This window comes from Peromyscus eremicus, chromosome 12, assembly GCF_949786415.1.
Source record: "Peromyscus eremicus chromosome 12, PerEre_H2_v1, whole genome shotgun sequence".
Taxonomy (NCBI): Eukaryota; Metazoa; Chordata; class Mammalia; order Rodentia; family Cricetidae; genus Peromyscus; species Peromyscus eremicus.
The window spans coordinates 68,252,233-68,271,617 of record NC_081428.1 but is presented as its reverse complement, the minus strand read 5'-3'; the positions used below and the strand labels follow the sequence as shown (position 1 = coordinate 68,271,617).

The following is a 19,385-nucleotide window of genomic DNA, read 5'->3' as shown; positions in this document are numbered from 1 at the left end:
GTCCCTTAACCTGTCGGGGGAAGTAAAGTGGAAAGATGCAGAGGAGCACAATGTTTCTACTCCATTTGTAAGCCTTCCCACCCGCTTTCTGTGACCACCTCAGTCTTTCCCTAAATGAAGCCTGGGAATGCAAACTAGAAATTAACAGAAGGAAAATCTAAATTCCTGAGCACATTATAAACTTTCATTCTGATATTTTAATAATAATCTATTATGATTTCTAGACTTTTTTTGTTCTGATTTTTTTTTAAATCCCCCCAAATTTAGGAAGAAATCTAATATTTGCTCTTAGTACTCTTCCCCAGTTTTACGTACAGTAGAGAGAACTGATTCTGATTCAGGGGAGGTGAGTATTCTGATATAAGGCTAGCTGGAGTTCAAGCCCTGGGCGATAATGACAGAGCATGTTAGCAATCACCTCAGAACTTGGGGACATTCCATCTTCACTACGTCCGGTAACTGGAGTCAGAGTCTCTAATAATATTCTTATGCATTTATGCCAATCCATTTAATTATGATCAAAGATACACTTTTTTAGTCATTTACACAGAAATAGCACAGAAAATAGTCAATATGAATTCTATTACACACTTAAGGAAATACTATCTCTGAATAATAATAAGCCTTAATAAAAACTGAATATAATAAAGAAATACATAAATAGAGGCAGGTTTTGAGAGCATGGATATACTTGCCAGGGTTTCTACTTACTGTATCTAACATGGATGCTTGTTTTTACAAGTTTAGCGTGACTGGGGGTTTTAAATGCTTACTGAAATGCGTTCTGGAAAATCAAGTGGCTTATGCTGGCATTGTTTGATATGAATTCCCTGGTATATGTATGATGAAAATATACTGAACACTTGAGCTAGAAGACAGTACCTTTGAGTTTTATACTAAGAAAATATACAAGCAATTTTCCCTACTTTCTAACTTTGTATAGTCATTCTTAAAAATCCCAAATGCAGTTTAGAAAAAAAAAAAGAAGAAGAAGAAGAAGCCTTCCAAAACGTTCCCAAAACTTGTACTTCTCAACTGCGAAGTGTAGTAACAGCTTCGTGCACCGCCTTGTCTCCTGTGTGTCCTGGTGGGGGTGGTGGGGGTGGTAGGCTTGTTTGAGGGAGGTTTTTGTTTTGGTTTTGGGACAGAGTGCACTTTCTTATGAAAGAGACAGGGGAAAGTTTTTACCTGTCTGTCTCCCGCCTCTTTTTTTTTTTTTCCCTTTTCTTTAAAGATTGGTGATAAGGAATTCTAACTACTTAATGAGATGGGAGAGGCTTCACTCCATTGGAGTGGAGGAGCCCAGGTGGAAGTTGATGGATTGGACAGGTAAAGTGAAGAGTCCCGCCCCTCATGCCTATAGTTGGGTATATATTAGGGAACCTTAAAGTATGTACAGAGAGAGAAAGAGAGAGGCACCTGAATTCTGTTATCTTCTCAGAAGATTCGTAGTGAAAGGCTCTCAGAGGGGGTTGGGGGGGGGCTGGCCAAACCCTGGAAACAGAAGAAAGAAGAGCAGCCTTGACCAGTCTAACTGCTAACATGTTGTACCTGGAAAACAATGCCCAGACTCAATTTAGTGAGGTAAGGCTTTTAGATTTTAGCACTCTGCAGAGAGATTGCTTTCTTCTCTTCTCATTCTTTAGATAAAAAACTTACATAGTTGTGGTTCTGGTGACCCAATGTTATGTGTCTGCAAGTCTGTAGGAATCTTCTTTTCTTCATGAATGTTTTCTGTAGTGGCTGTAAGGTTGTCTTTTATTTTCTTTGAGTATCAGATGAAACAGTAGGAGCAAAAGGGGAAAACCAAAATTCCTGGGTGACACTATGTATTTGAAGAAACACAATATTCAGGATTATCTAAAATCACCTTTTTTATAAGAGTGGACAGGAGAAGTAGAGCACGTTCTGCTAGGAACATTGATGGGAGCTAATGTACCAGGGGGACAAATTAATTGATTGTATATTAACTGTTTATCTCAGTTCTCCTGGCTTCATATTCAAAGCAAATGAATGTGTTTAAAGTAATGAAGTAGGTTTGTTTAAAGCTATCACTTTTAATTGTATCAGTCCGGAAGCTCATTTAAATTTGAGGATCCTTGAGTACTGTCCGAATTGTGTGGTGACTGACTTAGAAGTTTCCTGTGGATGGATAGATAAGTTACTTCAGAACAGTGCGCTGTTAACCATTTGTGCATGTGTGCGTGAAAGGGAGCGTCCGAACAGTCCAGATTTTAAGGAGTTGGTGATTCTCTGCTCCCGTCTTAGCAAGTCTGACTTAGAGATTTCAATCACTAGGCGCTGGAATGAAGGGGAAGTAAACCTCCGAGGAGACTGGAAGGCTCTGAGGAAGTTTCCTCGGGTCGAGAGGTCTAACAACAATATTAGTTTACATTCCTAGGAAGAGGCAGCTGTGTTGACACTAATCAGATTGGGGATCGGGGGGGATGTCCAGGGGCCGGGCTGTTGGGACAGAGAGTTCAGGATTTCCGATGAGAACGCTCGCAGGTGAACGCGTGGAAAAAGGAGACTGGGGTGTGGATGACAAGCTCCGTAAGAGTCAAAACAAAACGCATAGCAGTCGGCGCAGACCGCAAGAGGAAGAGAAGCGAAGGGCAGCAAAGCAGGGCCAGCGCGGCTACTGACCACGCCGTTGTCTAGACACCTGAACTGTGCAAATATAACAGGGGAAATATCAGGTTATCTCAAGGAGGAAAAGGAAGTGCCCGCTTTCCTTTAAAACAGACACGCAGTCTTGCTTGTCCTCGCTAGAGAAACTTGAGTTTCTCGTTTTGCTCTAACATCGAAAGGTAGCTTACAATGTCAGCAAACAGTTTGAAGAAATGCCTGTAACTTGTGGGAGTTTCTTGCTGCCTCCGCTGGGTCTGATGTTGCTCAGTTCTAATAATTAAGAAATGATCACTCTGTCGATCTGATGTCATCTGTATTTGTGAGCTATCTTGCTCAGTATTTCTGAAGTGTCTAAGAGTGAGCTATCTGTGAGTAAATGTAAAAGAAAAAGAGCCAAGTTAGTTCTGAGATATGGGGTGAGGAAATTAGAAGCCTGGTGTCGAGTTAAAGGAAATGATCGTGTTAAAGAAAATATAGTGTCAGGAAAGAAAGACAACTTTGTAAATCCCATGACGTTAATATGTCTCTGTGGGAAGACTGCCTTTTTTTTTTTTTTTTAGTGTGAGAATATGGCAGCTTCATTATGAAGGAAATTCCTCTACACAGGCTTGGGGTGTTTTGGAACGCTAGGCAGAAGAATGGTAAGGGTTCCCGAGGTGGCTGGGCCGGCTGCTGGAATGCCACTGAGCTGCAGGGAAAGCAGCTACCAAAGAACATGGCTGAACTTCTATCTCCTGTCATGTCTCACGCTTCCTTCAGAGCTTCCATATCCTTCCTCCAGTGTGTGTATTATGCGGTAACTTCATGGCTAGGATCTGTGAAGACTGGCTGCCTTGTTTGTGTGGGCTTCTCTTTAATATCCGGTTCTCTCTGTGAGTGCCCTGTTCCACATAAGTCTATAACAATATTTGGATCCACATGCGTCTGCGAATATGGAGATTTAATACAAAAGATATGGCACTTTGGTATTCATGTTTATCAGTACTCCTCAGTGTAGAAATAGCAAGAATTGTTAAAACTGGACAAATTGGGGAAATAAAAGGAATAGAATATCTAGTGAGAATTATTTAATAACTCTAACGTACTCTCTGACTTAAAATAATGTTTTAGTTTAACTTACTGACCGTTTGAATTGATAACTCAAAAATTAATAAAAGAGCAGTGTGTTCCTTCTCTACACTTTTTTTTTTTTTAACTTTCCAGTTATTTCCTTCCAATAAAGCTGGATTAGGGGAAGCAACTAATGAACAGGAAAGGGTCCAGAAGGGAGGAGGATATGGGCAAGATGTGACAGGCAGGGCTTAAAGATCTGCCCTTGTGTGACAATGGAGAAGTAACAAGCAAGCGCTGCGATCCAGTGCCAAGCTTGAGGCCATCCCAGACTCAGATAAAGACTGTCACAAGAAAGGAATTTCTTCACAGATTCAGCTCTGCTTTCTAAAACAACAACACAACAAAAACAACAAACAAAAACACTGGGCTGGTACCATACTCCACTGCACTGCATTGGTATGGGTATCTCTGTGTGTGTGTGTGAGTGTGTGTGTGTGTGTGTGTGTGTGAGAGAGAGAGAGAGAGAGAGAGAGAGAGAGAGAGAGAGAGAGAGAGAGAGAGAGAGAGGAGAGTGTTTGTGTAATATGGGGGAGGGAGAGAGAGAAGCTCCATTTTAGAAAGAGATCTTTGCTAAAACATTCCTTGTGTAGCTTTTGGTGAGGGAGAGGGATAGCTTGATACTAAACAGAATCCGAGGCTCAAAACTTCCATTTTACTACCCAGAGTTGATTGTTTTTCCTTTTTATATTTGAGAGTGCCCCGTGTGTCTGACTGTGTGCCATTTTCTAAAATTTTTATCTGGAACTCCACCGGACAGTTGTATGCGCTCTGAAGAAGACGACTGATTGTAACTCATGGTAGCTATCCAGAGAGGTTTCCGTGAAACACTGACTCACGGCTTTGGGGAAAGTGCTGCGGCCGGAGTGAGGGTCCCGGCAGGCCAGGTCACTGCCCACTCAGCTCACCTCAGGGCCTGCAAGGTCTCAGCAAGCATTTCCTATCTCTGTCCTGTTTCTACTGCCTGTGTTTTAGATGGGAGAGAATGTTCTTCCTAGTTAATCAAACGGTGGTTCTATGGTTCAGCAGCGGATTGAATTCGGGTGTCAGGCACGCTGAACTCACTCTCCATGAGTGAGTTGCCTCGCACTACCTGTTTTTCAATTGGGTGCCCTCAAGCCCAGAAGGGACTGGCTGGGAGAAAGAGATCTTAGATGGCAGACCATAGATCATACCTTCCTCGCTACTATTGGAAAAGAGATCGGCAGATAATGAAACACTTATCCTTTATCTAGATCAGGGGAAGCATGTTTGGTTTGGTTGTTTTTTAGAAGAGCAGTGATCCTCAACGGGGTGTGTGGTGGGGTAGATGTATGAATGGATGTTATCCACAGCCGCCAAACTGTACTGGCTGTTCTTTCAGCAAACTACATTCATCTCTTGAACATAAATTTGCTACAAATGCTCTTAAATTTGAACGGAGAGGAGTTAGAATAAATTCTGCACTCGGCCCTGTTAAGGAACTATGCGTCTGTGGCCGTGAGACGTTGTTTACAGGGGATTTTGAGGGGAAGGGTTAAGAAATACGTTGCCACAAATGCACTCTGGCTTTCTTTGATGTGCGTTTGGTGGCTTAGGAAAGAAGGATATAGGTTAAAAATATCTTCTCTTATGACTATCAAATCAAACTTTGTTTTTGTGTATTTTTCACTTTTTATTTTATATCAATAAGTAAAGAAGAGATAGCACCAATGTCAAAAGAGAACTCAGGGTTGTTTGTTTTTTTTTAAATATTTTCATAATTGCCATAAGAGCTTTACATTTTTGCAGACGGCAAGGTTTCCCAAACCTAGTGGACCACTCTTACTCCTTCCATATCTTATGAGAAGAAGGCTGGGTGGTGGGCACACTGTTATCTATCACCCAGTGTTAATTTTAATGGTGCCTGTAGAGAGTATCCATGCAATAGGGCAGGGCATTTTGGGTTTAAAACACAATGACTTGAAATGTTAAAGAAAAGCAGTGGACCCGAAGTTCATCTTATTTCTATTCCCTTAATAATATAATTTCAAAAGCACAATGAAGTAGTGGTATAGAGGTCTTTGCTGCAGTATGAAAGGGTGGGCAATATGAAGAGTGTCAGAGGAGAAGGATCAGGAAAACCCAAATGTATCTGTAGGATGCAGCTGAGCGTGGAGAGATGCATACAACTTTCTGAGTCCTAGATTTACAAGGGGGAATGAAGATTTTAGGGAAAGTGATAAAACAGAGAAGGCATAGGACTTGGGTGCTGGCTGACATGCTCAGAAACATCATGTATGCAGTTCAGTGGAATAGGAAGTATGGCGTCATTAGGGCATAAAGTTAGAAATATTAGATAGAGTGGCTAAGCAAGGACCATGTTACTGAGAGGGGAGTGTGTTGACACAGTGGCCACAGCACATCTGGGATAGGCTCTGAGTAGAGAAGTGTGTAATTGGAGCCCTATGTGAGAGCTCTTGGGGAGGATAAATGGCTTAGCCATGGACTGCATGGAAGTAGAAAAAGGCATTTCTTGCACTATACATCGGCTGTCAGTTCTGCAAAAATATCCACCACTGCTGGAATGGTAGAAATGAATTGTTTCTCAGGTCTCTTTCAACTAATGTACTCTCTACCCATAACTCTCTTCGATAGCTGTGGTTTCTGCCAGAGAAAAATTGGGACTATTTAGTCTTGTTTTGCCCTGTTTATATCTGCTATTCCAGCAAAATTATTAATAGTAACCCTTTCCATTTGCAAAAATGTTCTAGTAAGTACACAAATTATTCAGTTACTCTAAAAATGGACCCTATTCTTCTTTTCATTCTTTTTCCTAAATAAACTACCCCTAAATGAGAAGTAATATATATTTGCCTGTAGATCAGACAGCAGCCACAACTATATAGATTATTTTTCCCATTCAAAGGAACCTTTCCATTTGACTCAGTATGTCCTAGAAACTAAGTTTAAACACACTGACTGTCCTCGTAAGGAAGGCAGAAATGGATAATCAGTGGCCACTGACTGCTGAGACTTTGCCAGTCTAAGAAGGACAGAATATGCTTATAAATGACTCCAACACAAAACAAGCTTGTTAGAGACATGATGTGTTCTCAGAGAGGGAGAAGACGAGACAGACAGACAGATAGAAAAAGAGACAGAGACACACAGAGAGAATATAAATTATTTGTGATGAGGGAAACATTTCACATGATTACAGCACCCATAATTCAGCAAGGAATGGAGAGAAGAATAATGTGCAGAGGATATAGATATAAAATTAATAAAATGCAGGAGAGAGCAGAAGCAGATGGAGGCATTCTGATTTGAAAAGAGAATGTATTCATGTGTATACTGCCATGCATTTGAAATGGAGAGCTTTCTGAGAAACACTAAGAGACAATAAGAAGGATGTGCCTGCTCTGGAAACGTGAGCAGTGTTGACACATTTGAGATTCAGAGCTTTGACATGCTCTGGGGTGATAAGTACCACACTCCAGTGAGAGAAAAGAATTAGCCCACAAGGTTGCCCTGGCTGGTAGACATTAAGGGCTACCTAGTCAGTTCCATAGATTTAGTTTATATGGACATCAGAATTAGGGACAAAATTCAGATGCTTCTCTTGGTTAGGAATTAATTATATTTACTAGTCATTGTAGGTCCAGGATAAGAAAAACTGTACTGGTCACAGCTCTCAATGAAAGTTGCAATTCTGGAGCTCAATGTGGAAGACCAGATCCACCTGTGGATTTGTTCAACATGAGAATTCCAGTTGGAAGGTAATAGAACAGAGAGATGTACAAATGGTACACTTAAGATCAACGCTGCCCCCACCACCAAATTAAGAAAAACAAAAGTAACGGATTTAGGGTTTGGTTTCTCACATAAAGTATCTCACCCATGACATTTTAAAATTCGATTGTAGGGTAATAGCATCTGAAGAGACCTGGTGGGAAGAGACATGTCCTTTCCTTCCACATGCTCCCTTCTCACCTGTTTATCCAAGGAAGGGATGCAGGCAGCCAGAGAGAACAGAATTGTGGAACAGCGAGAGTGGTAGGACAGGCCACGGGTGGGCAGATGAAGACGGGGGAGTTGGTGGCTTGATTTAAAAACAAAGAAAAGCCTGGCGTGGTGGGACAAGCCTGCAATCACAATGCTCTGGACGCAGAGGCAGGAGGATTGCTGCAAGTTTGAGGCTACCCTAGTCTCCATAGCAAGTTCAAGCTAGAGTCTGTCTCCATAAATAAATAAATAAATAAATAAATAAATAAATAAATAAATAAATAAATAAATAAATAAATAAATAAATGAATGAGGTAAAAGAGGAACATAAAGACAAATGGAGTAGGTGGGCAGGAGAGGAGTGAGCTCTGTGATCTGTGGAGGAGCACCTCAGCCTGTTTCCCTTTTCTTTCTCTTCCTCCCCAGTTTACTATTCCAGAAAACCAAGCAGATTCGGGAAGTGTCCAGCCTTGTCATACTGTTGCCTCTGTATGCATCAGAGCAAACACCAGCCAGTCTCTTGAAGAAATAACTGAATGAAACACCTATAAAGTCCTCACAAAAATAACACTTTATACTTTACATTTGATCTTCTGACTCGATCTGGTAGTATTCTATTAAAAATTGTGTTCCTCCCCATTTTCTAGTTAAAAGAAAAGACATGGGACTTGTTTGTTTGTTTTTCAAGACAGAATTTCTTGTGTGGCCCTGGCTGTCCTGGAACTCACTCTGTAGACCAGGCTGGCCTTGAACTCAGAGAGATGCCTGCCTCTGCCTCCCATGTGCAGGAATCTAAGGTGTGCACCACCACGCCCATCTGACATGGGACTTTTCATTTCTAAACTTCTTCGATGTTTCACTGTGACTGGCTTACATGCCCTAAGTTTTAAATGAAGTAGTTCAAGTTTCTTCTTTAAGACAAAATGAGGCTGGACAACTGTAGGTTTGAGCTGAGCTGGCTTCCCCAGATAATACCCATTTGTCAATTTAAAATGGAGCAACTGGTGTTAAGGTGAATCACACTTGGAATGTAGAAACGGGTATAACTATGAAATATTTTTGAAAGAATTGATATTTTATTCAAAACTTGTAACCTAAACTTCATTTTTTTTTCTGTTTCTTAAGAGACAAAAAAAAAAAAAAAAGATAAAATGATTTTTGAAAGCTGTGGTGTGCAGTGTGTTGTCAGAGGAAGAAACTCAGGAACCACTCTGGTCAGCTATTCTGGAAACACTACAAAGGAAACAGTTGTTCGTTCTTATTGGTGCAGAAGCCACTAATAGGTGCAGTTAGTATAATACCCCTGTGAGAATTACCCTCCCCCCCCCAAACGCACACACACCCTCAAGAGGGCTTGCTTTAGACAGGACTCTGCGCAGGCCTTTTCTGTCCCCCTTTCAAGCTTGCGCAAAACCCCCACAGGGGCCATTTCCAATCCAGGCGGTGATCTTTCTTAAGTTGATTCTTTCTCAGATCACAGAGACAATGGGGAATAAACTCTGTTTACTCAAATCAGGCTGGATTAGTGTCACTCCAGTGATGGAACCAGAATTAAAAGGAAAACCATTAACCTCACAAAGGACAACATCAGGTGTATGGGGAATGGCTTGACTACTTTTAAATAGACCATGGGAGGCTCTGAGCAGACCAAGGTGGGGGACCCATCAGACACCTACCCACAGAGAGATGGCCGTCCAGGTGAGGTAAAGGGAACTCTTCTGAGCCTAGTGCACGGGAAATTCCTTCAGTGTGCAGTGTCCAAGTGCTTAAAAGGCTCAAAATCTGACTGAGGAGATGGAGGAGGAGACCCCTTTGCCAGCTTTCTCTCTGTACTCCAATACCCATGTGACCATCTATTTATCTCCTGATGAAGTCCCTTGCAGTCGTTAAGACTCGCTGAGGAAGCTAACAGCCCTTCTCCTGATGTCCCTTAGAGCTGACTTTCAGAACAAGATCTCTGTCCTCTGGACCTGTGGGCACCAGGTGCCTTTGCTCTCTCTCTCTAGCCTGATGGATCCCAGAGGATAGAGAATGGCATATTTACTCATGAGCCCTCTCCAGGGCTACTAAATAGCGTTCTCTGAATGTTTTAGAAAGTCATCTGTTTGCATTGGCATCAAATGGTATCTTCAGATAGAACTATGGTTCCAGGTACCTACTTATTTAAAAAAAAAAAAAAAAAAGGCTACTTTTAAACAATATGCAGAATAAGAGAAGTATACAAGCCTTGTCCTCGGTATGTCCAGTAGGTAACAGAAACACATGGTTTTCCTTGATGTCTGGCAGGTTATTTGTTTGGTTGGTTTTGGATTTCTTGCAGTAAGATGAGTTTTATTCACTTGCATTAAATTTCAAGTAACAAGAAAGATTTTTGAAGAAGTGGAGCAGTTTCCTAATGTAAAACTGGCTTGTACGTTATCTAACAGGTAAAGGGGGTAGGGTAAATGCTACTTTCATTTAATTGATTACCCAGGAGAGGGCAGGGAATGTGTGAGATAAAAACAAAACAAAACAAAGAGATTAGATCTTTATCTCGAATTGCAGCTGAAGTGTTTGCCTGCTTCTACCCTGTTTCCTTGATTCAGTCTGTCCCTTATGTGTCCATGGGTCATCACCAGAGAGGTGGGTCGTTTAATCTGGGTGAATGAGCCTGATGAGTAGCAAGCATGCTCCTCTGATTATTTTCCATTCTCTGAGAAATCCTAAGTCGCTTCGCTTCGCTTAAACACGACATCTAAGTCTCTTCCCTCAAAGACACTGTTGAGGTGGCTGATGGAGTACCGCTTCTTGAGTGAGGTAACTAGAGCGAGATGAGGTAATACATGCTTGTCAGAGTAAGGTAGACCTTCACCATAGCTGCTAACCTCAGTTTTGTTTTGCAGTTAGAAGTGCTGGCTGAGAGAATATCCCAGCAGTGGGTACGTCACAACGTCTCATTACAAAGCGTAGTCAAGTGCCGAAAGCTTTACCTCAGATGAAATGAAGGATATAGCAATCAGCCGGGCAGCTGACAAGCAAAAGTAAATTAGAGGGCTAGGGCAGAGCACAGCAGCAGAACGTTCACCTAGTATGTGAGAGACCCCAAGTCTATCCCTGGAACTGCAAAGACAAGGAAACAAAACAAAATGAGGACACTTTTGAAAGTGGTAAGACTCCAGGAGCATGCACAAACCTGTCTTCGTGCTGCAGGGCACACCTTTCAAACATGGAGGCCTCTGAGTGTAGGTTACAAAGTCTGGAGTAAGGTCATGAATTTAGATCATTCCCAAGAAACAGTTTATAAGTCTTGCTTCCACAAAACGTACATTTGTAAGTCATCAATCCTGTCATGATTCTAAACAGGTTTCTGACTAACCGGGCAGAAAATTGTGGAAGTCAGACAGGGCGAGGCCAAGTCAGCGGCCTGTCTATTAGAAACTAAAGCTTGTTTCTAAGTGATTTCTTTCCAAAGGAACCTATGTTTGCCCATAGTTGTCTGTAATAGGGGTAAATAATAAATGAGACTATCAAAATGGGGACTCCTATTGCTGACCTAAATGCATTGAAAAGAAAGTCTAGATCATCAGGTGAGACATCTCCGCCTTGGCACAAAAGTGAGTGTGTGTTCATTTTAAGGAAGTAGAGGCTCCTTACTAAGCTCCTCAGCTAGGTGTGAGCCACCAGCGATTACTCATTGCATTGTGAGTGACAATTCTGGCTATTCTGCTACAGGTTCCCACCAACGCTGAAGCTCAGAGCACAATTCCCACCTACCAGGAGCGTGAAGAACACAAAGCAAAGGTCATAGAGATTATATGAGATGGCCTCTATGGCTCAGCTGACAGATGAGCGCGGAGATGAATGCAGTTTGCATGCAGAGCTAGATGCTTCAGGATAAAGCAACATGGCTTTGTTGTGTTAGAATAAAGGAAAGCCTTTCTCAATGTGATTGTAGTTGAAGGATTTTATGCTTATTTCTGAAAGAGCAGATCCCTGACATCTACTGTACCACAGACCCTTCTCCAAGCAGTAGGGATTTGTCACTGACTGCAACACATATGATCTCACATAAGTGTGTTGTCTGGCAGAGCAGACTAATGTTTACGATATTTACTGACTACAGTTGCAATGCTAATTATGCACTACCAAGGGGAAAGGTTATAGAAATGGAAAGCATTGGGAGAATCCTATGTCTGGACAGTGACATGAGGAGACAGTAGAGGACATGGAAACCGAAAGCTGAATCAGGAAGCAGGTGTTCACTTTTGAAAGGCTGAAGGAAGGGCTATTTGCCAAAGGGAAGTTTCAGTGACACTACCTCCAAGGTCAATTTCAAGATGAGGCCATTTTGTTTCTAAGACAACATGGGTCTTCTCAAGGGGCTCATCATTTTTGGAACTCTAGATTAAATAGAGGAATCCTGAGGGCAGGTAGTGGTTTATTGGGCAGGGGAAGCCTTTAGCGATATGAAATAAGTCTTCTACATCATGTCGTCATGGCTGCTGATAAGCAAGTGACCTGAGAATTGTTGATGAGCTTCTGCAGTCACTGGATCACATTTTCCATGTAGATAGCCTAACTCTCCCCAAAGATCTCCCTTAGTGTAGATCACATTTTCCATGTAGATGGCCTAACTCTCCCCAAAGATCTCCCTTAGTGTAGATCACATTTTCCATGTAGATGGCCTAACTCTCCCCAAAGATCTTCATTAGTGTGTGCTGTCTCTTCCCAGCGTTACCACATGAGTAAATAGAGCTAGTGAAATAAATGATTGCTCTAGGCTGATGATGGCCGTAGAGAGTAAATAGGAGGGAATGGCCACAAACATACTTTGGCCTTTATTTTAATGAGTAGCTGCCAGGTTGAACAAACTGAAACTCTGAATGTCTTTCTCTAATGTGTCAAGAATTATAACATTAATTAAAAGGAGATATTTCTGCTTTCCATCACGCCTCCATTTTCTTGGTGTATAATGTTTGAATTGAGATTCCTCATGGTTTGTACGTCTCTGTCCTGATTACCAGGGTGGATACTTACTTAAGTCCTTGCATTAAATTTTCACTTTTCCTTAACTGAACTTTATACACTTCTCTTTAGTGATGTTTAGGTCAGGGTTTATCTTCAATGTGGTCCCCATTTTCTGCCTTTTAAAACTCTGTGTACTGTTTGTTGACGCTTCTGTCTCCTTGATCAACAAACTTTAATCTGTTTGTCTCAACTGTTCATGGAGTTTTTAAAGACATCTCTCATAAGTGATAGACTCCTCCAAGACTCTCAAGACTTTATGATAAAATAATTTCGTTAAGTATTCCGCCTATACTCTAGATTTGGTTTTGCTTAAACACTTTATTTTGTTTATTATATGAATGGGTACATTTTATTTCCAGGCATTCACTTTTTTATGATTATGTAGCAAACAAAAGAAGTAAAATATCTTATGTTTAACAAAATACAGTTTTCAGAAAAGATGATAGTACCTACACATTTAAGGTAAAAAGATGTTGCTCTAATTCAACATTCTTCTATAAATATTTTCTTGACCTCAAACAGAATGCTTTAAGTTAATTATGTTCAATTCTAGAATAAAGCAAACCATCATTTTCTGAACTGGGACAGGTGGTGGGAGACTTAAAAATGGCAAGCATTTCTCCCTTAGGCAATGTTTGTTGAACAGCACTGTCCTGCTAATATTACTGGATGAAAATGCTATGTGCTAATGTGTAAGGGAATGAATGCTTTCTAAAGCCAAGGTCATGAAGAAACTGTTTTCTTTTCCCAGGGGAGCTGCAGGAGGCTAACAAAGACCCCTCCATTAAGCCTGAGGCAGAAGATTATACCCACTGAGGCAACTAGCTATGCCACTGAGACAGTTAATTTTGGTTTTTTTTTAGGTTTGACCAGGCAAATCTCAACAAAGATGAAATGGTGATTTCATTATGAACCTGTTGTGAGAGAGGGATCGTGGCATTATTTTAATATGGCTTCACAGAGGGGCTGATAGAATGTATGAACTGCTGCCCTTCCACTGTCTTCCTGGTTTTATGCAGATTCTTAGCCCATAGGAAGCTGGGGTCAAATTTACTCACCTTCATCACCCCGGGGGGAAGAGCACATTGCTGGTAGTGTCAAGACTTAATCCCATGCCACCAGCCTGAGAGTTCTGTTACACTTCTAAAATCCAAATAGAAATATGAGAAGTGCTAAAGTTGTCTAATCCCCTAGCCTTACCTAACAGCCATTCAAGAGCCAAAAACATTTTTCCAGATGAAATGTTAGTTATTTTTCCACATGACCTCAACATACCTAGCGTAGACAGCAATATCTTAGGAAGGAGAGATTGGGATATTTGCCTTATACTGGTGAATTTGTGGGGAGAGATTTTTCTTTTTACACACAAGGTTTACTTAGGGCTCATTTGCAAGGCAGTGTTCAAATAACTTGATTTGATACTTTATTGGTATTAATTTTGTATGGGAGGGTGATAAATTTGGGGCTTCAAGGTCTGAGAAATACAAGACTCCCTGACTGGGCCCGAAGTATCAGCCATGCTTATCCCCGAAGCATCTTCGCACTGATTCAAGGGTTTAAGAAGGACTTTATTTACAGCAAGATATCAAAAACATTATTGAGCTCCTATGAAGAAAATTCAGGTCCATGACATGTTCACAATCTAAAGTGGTCACGAAAGCATAACTGAGGAAAGAAAAAATAAAATGAAGCTACGAGGGTGGTATTCTTAAGACATTTTGAAAGATCATACAGAAAACGTCTAGTCTTCTCTGATGCTGTCTTAATTGTGAAGTTTAGGAGGCCATGGCTCAGAGTCCGCAGTCAGCTGTAGAAGGCAGGACTTACATGGAAGGAGAAGACAGAGGAAATGCTTGTCCTATGCTTTGGGAACCGACAGCTGTGTGTGTTCTTTGCTCCTGATGAATGCACACAGATTCTTGGCCATGGGGATCCCTATTTTTGTCACAACCATATCTGTGTTCCTAACATTCCGTGATCCAAGAGTGTAGTGTATCCTCACGAGCACCATGTGCCTCATCCTTTCAGTGCGAAGATGCTTTGGGGATAAGCATGGCTGATACTTCGGGCCCAGTCAGGGAGTCTTGTATTTCTCAGTAACTTCCAGAAAATTAACCAGCTGGCTCAAGTCAGGGGAAATCCATTGTCTTATTTTATAAGGAGCGTCGCAGGTAGCAGACAAATTGTACCCATTTTTTGTGTTCATATTTTCTGAAAAGAAAAGCTGCCTTTTCTCTCAGGTGTGACAGGACAGGCACATAACATGGGCATCCATTCTTCCTGTGTATGTGTGCACCTGCAGGTCACCTTATTGATATCCTGAGATCAAGACACTGCCATTAGAAAGAGACTCTCCACTATATTTCATTTCAAATACCCTGACACTCTTTGTTACATAAGAAGCACCAATGGCCATGGAATTCTTCCCAGGGCGGTGTTTGTGTGTGATGCACAGATGTCACATTCTAGTGTCTGATGCTCTTCCTTGTTATCATCAATAATCCGTCAGCATTCCTGCGTAACTCATTTTCCCTCTGTGTTCACATGGTATTGCCCAGTGGAAAAAAGAGGACAGTACTGTTCTCTTCTGCCCACCAGCTTTGCTTCACTGGGAAATGAATCTTCTCCCACCTGCCCAGCTTTAAAGGATGATGGTTTATATTAGGATTAAACAAGGTTACCTTACAACATTCCATTTGAGACCCACAGCGAACATCTTTAGAATGCCATCGGGCGTTACTTAACTTTCTGATATCGGACTTTTAAAATTCTTAACAATGTAAGAAGAGGCCCTGAGTTCTCATCTTGCATTAAGTACTAGAATTTATTTTCCTGTCCTGTCTGGGGAACTCATAATTCTTAGCAATGTTGGTTTGCCCTTCTTAAGTCAATGTATGCAGTTATTCCTCTAATCAAAGAAGTAAGCAAGTGAGAACTCCTTCAAATGCTGGGTAGTTCCAACTTAGCTTCTACTGAGCTAGCTCCTGTGGCTTGTGACTTACTGATTCCCAACAAACTAAGAAATGTGTCCAAGGAGGACTTCTACATGTGCATTTTTACTATGGTCCTTGTTTACTCATTTCTCTTTACAGACATTAGAAAAAAATCAAAGATGTATTGCTTTGTTCTCATCTAAGCCCACAATTAGAAGTGCTGGATTTATAATTTAAAAAACAAAAAAATGAGACAATTGAGTACACTTGTTGGACTGATTTCTTTTTAAAGCATGATTTGGGAAGAATTTAAATTGAAATGATTTCTGCTTTTTATTGCTGGATAACAAATTGAGTTTGCACAATACTGAGAACTCTAGGGTTAACACACACACACACACACACACACACATGGATTCATAGGAACAAATCATGCTGTTCCTAGTCATTTCTAGTCTAGGATTTTTACTCAACTGCACAGAACTTAACATGGTATTAGGGGCAGATCTGTTAGCAGCTACCGGGTTCCGGTGAGTTTTAGAAGACTCTTCTTTGGAAGATTCTTCTTTGGTGTTGAGTATGTTCAGCCTTGTAGTCAGGGCAGGGCTTGCTTTGGCGCTGCCTCTGTAAATGGAATTTTACTTTTTTCTTAAGTCCTTGGAGAATTGATGTGTTTGCTTACTGGCTTTTAAAACTGGGCCCCCAACTTCTTTCTTTATATGTATTTGGGGCAGGGGCGGAATTCAAAGGGACGGTGTTTCTTTGTTCTCATCCAAGCCCACAATTAGTTGATGTTTCTGCTGTGTAGCTGGAGGGGGAGGGAGGGGTGGGCCAGCAGTCATTTTACTGCCTTTGAGAAAGTGTTCAGCTGGCTGCTTTTTCCTTTTTGTCAGGGACCACTACCTCCCTAATTGTCCTGCTGTAGGGAAGCACGTGCCCTTGCTGGCATTATCTGATTCCTTTCAAGAGTGCTTTGTATACCGACCCTTAACTAAACACAAATAAGGTTTCTTCAATCCCCTTCCGAACTGTGGCCTCCGGCTTGGTACCGAAAAGCTTTAGTTCAGCAAGATGTAGCCATATTTGTACCTCCTTGGGTTTTATTTTTTTTCTCCCCTCAGTGTCTACCTACAGGTTAGTCACACCTGTCTAGAAGGGAGGTCCAGGATCATCCAGGGTAGGAGAGGGGTAGGAGCTGTCGAAGTCAGAAGGGAGAGATGATGAGACAAACAGCTGCTCTTGTCAGCATGGGGATAAGTGTAAATAGATTAATAGTTATTTACAGAGCAAATGGGAGGTGGCATTCGGCAGTGGAATGTGAATGCATGAATGTAATGGAATGGGTGTGCGGCTGGGGGCATTTCAGCAGATGCTTTCTGGACTGAATGGAATGACTGAGTCCATTTATTTCCTCCTATGACAGATTGAAGTTGGATAAAATCATGTTATTATGTTATGAACATTTGAAACGGAAAGCAAACTTCAAGCCCTCGTTCCTTTTTTTTTCTTCCTTTTCTTTTTTATTTTTTTAAAAAATCTTTTAAAATATATATATATATTTTTTTGGTTCTTCCTGATTTTCCACAGCCTGGGTCTCTTGGGGTCATAGTTCTATCGAGAAACTAACCTCCTTACTTCCTTTTTAAAATATGTACCAGCGGGGGACTCTCTTCCCCTTCATTAGCTGGAAGAGAAACCAAGACTTGCAGGGGTCAAAAAGTTCCCCCACCCAGAGAAACTGCCCCACAAGCCCCACAAGCCAGTAACCCCTCTGGAAATAGGCTCAGCGGAATTTGGGTTAAGGGAAGGCCGTCACTGCCAGCTGGCTTAAGGCTCTTTCAGGATTTCTACTCTGGCTGGTGGGCAGTGCTTGGGTAAGTCACTTCCCCTCTCTGGTCATGAGAAAGTTGTTCTGCAGGTAAATGGGAAGATCTGGATTAATTCCATAAATATCTCACTGAGAACTGACTCTGCCCTTGGTCTTTTCATACAGAAGACAACAGCATCTGTCTGTTAGAGCTATATGAGCCAAAGTACTTCTGAGTTATGTCCACCACAGTACATTCTATCCCTAACTAGGTGGTGTCTTTTCACTACATATGCTCTACTGTAGAGAAGACAGAATTGCTACAAAAGGATAAATGTGCACATTCTTAAAAATTAGACCAGAATACCCCGCTAGCGGGCTACTTTTTAATACGTGTGGTAAAGCCACAGGAGGATGAGGCGGGAGGGTGGCTTAAGTGGAGAGTTTGAATCTAATCTGAGAAACACCACACAATTCCATCTCAAACACTGAAGTGTGTGGGGGGGTCTCTGCGGCCATGCTGCCCAGTCTGCCCCACCAATCATTTCAAATTGCTCACCAGAGTGCTGGACTGTCAAATAATTTAGATTTAATGCTGAAAAGAAAATTTGCACTATATGTACAACGGTTTGATGCTAAACTTCTATAAATCTATCAGTTGGTCTCTTTCCTTGTGAATATTGTGTGAGGCTTTTTTTTTTTTTGTTTTTTTAGTAAAGCAATAATAGCATTTATTTAAAATAATTTCTAAGCAGTACTGTGCCCTGGGCACTCTGTGCCTGTTTTGAGTAAGCATATATTCTATTTTCCAACACTCTCCCAGCTGTACTGGGTGTTTTCTTGTACCACAGATGGCTGGCTTTACTTGTTACATGAAGTGTTTGGAACCTCAGGTCCAGGTTTTCACAAAGCACACCAAATGACGCCTTAAATTTATTTATTTAATTATTTTATTGAGCAATGAGCTGTGACTTACACGACTAATGTCGAGGTGTGTGGGTATCCTTGCAGCCACAGTACACGAACCTGGGGCTCCTGAACAGCATGGACCAGCAGATTCAGAACGGCTCCTCGTCCACCAGCCCCTACAACACAGACCATGCGCAGAACAGCGTGACGGCGCCCTCGCCCTATGCGCAGCCCAGCTCCACCTTTGATGCCCTCTCTCCGTCCCCTGCCATCCCTTCCAACACAGACTACCCAGGCCCACACAGCTTCGATGTGTCCTTCCAGCAATCAAGCACGGCCAAGTCTGCCACCTGGACGGTAAGAGCGCCTCACCTCCACAGGACTTTTCTCTCTTCCAAGTTCATGTATTACTTAATCTGATGAAGAAAAAAAAAAAAAAAAAAAAAAACCATCTTTGAATATTTAACACTTATCCAGAGTATAGATGATATTCAGTGCAAAAGCCTGGCCTAGTCTGGCAACCAAAAGTGCCTGTTTTGGCCAGTGCCTAGTGATATCAGCCTGTGTGTTCCTGACTGCTACCCACTCCTGGGAGGCACTTTGTATGCAGTTTCAGGAAAATAGAAAGGGTTGTGACAACAAGAAATATTACAGTCCTAGAATATGGACAGTTTCCAGGGTGTTCTGTGCGTTCACCAAACCTTCTCACTGCAAAAGATAGAAATGTGTTAAGAAGTGATTAACAAAAATACAATGCAACCATTTAAGACAATGAACATCATTTCCTAAGGCCAATATGTTTGTTCATGTAGACTCTATAGTGAGGGTCATCATTTGTTGGTATGTGTATATTTTCTTAGTTTGCAAAGCTTTTTCCCCCCATCCGAAAGCCCCTACAACTATTCAGGGCCCTGAGTTAGTGCAAAACGATCCTGATTTCAAAAGTTGAAGAAGCCAGCTCTCCATGTGTGCTGGTTACAACTTTTCTAATGCTTGTACGTCCATCCGTGTCTCCAAATTAA

The 19,385-nt window shown here is 41.6% G+C and overlaps 1 protein-coding gene across 2 annotated transcripts in view; it reads left to right on the top strand.

Annotated features, from left to right (window-relative positions):
* Positions 1–1,414: 1,414 nt before the first annotated feature.
* The window catches only part of Tp63 (tumor protein p63), an 89,707-nt gene continuing 71,736 nt past the window's right edge, over positions 1,415–19,385 (top strand). For both annotated transcript variants that reach the window (XM_059276911.1, XM_059276910.1), the window contains exons 1-2: positions 1,415–1,584; positions 18,466–18,720. In XM_059276911.1, the coding sequence (XP_059132894.1) occupies positions 1,543–1,584; positions 18,466–18,720 (297 nt within the window). In that variant the 5' untranslated portion in view covers positions 1,415–1,542. The remainder of the gene's footprint in view (positions 1,585–18,465; positions 18,721–19,385) is intronic.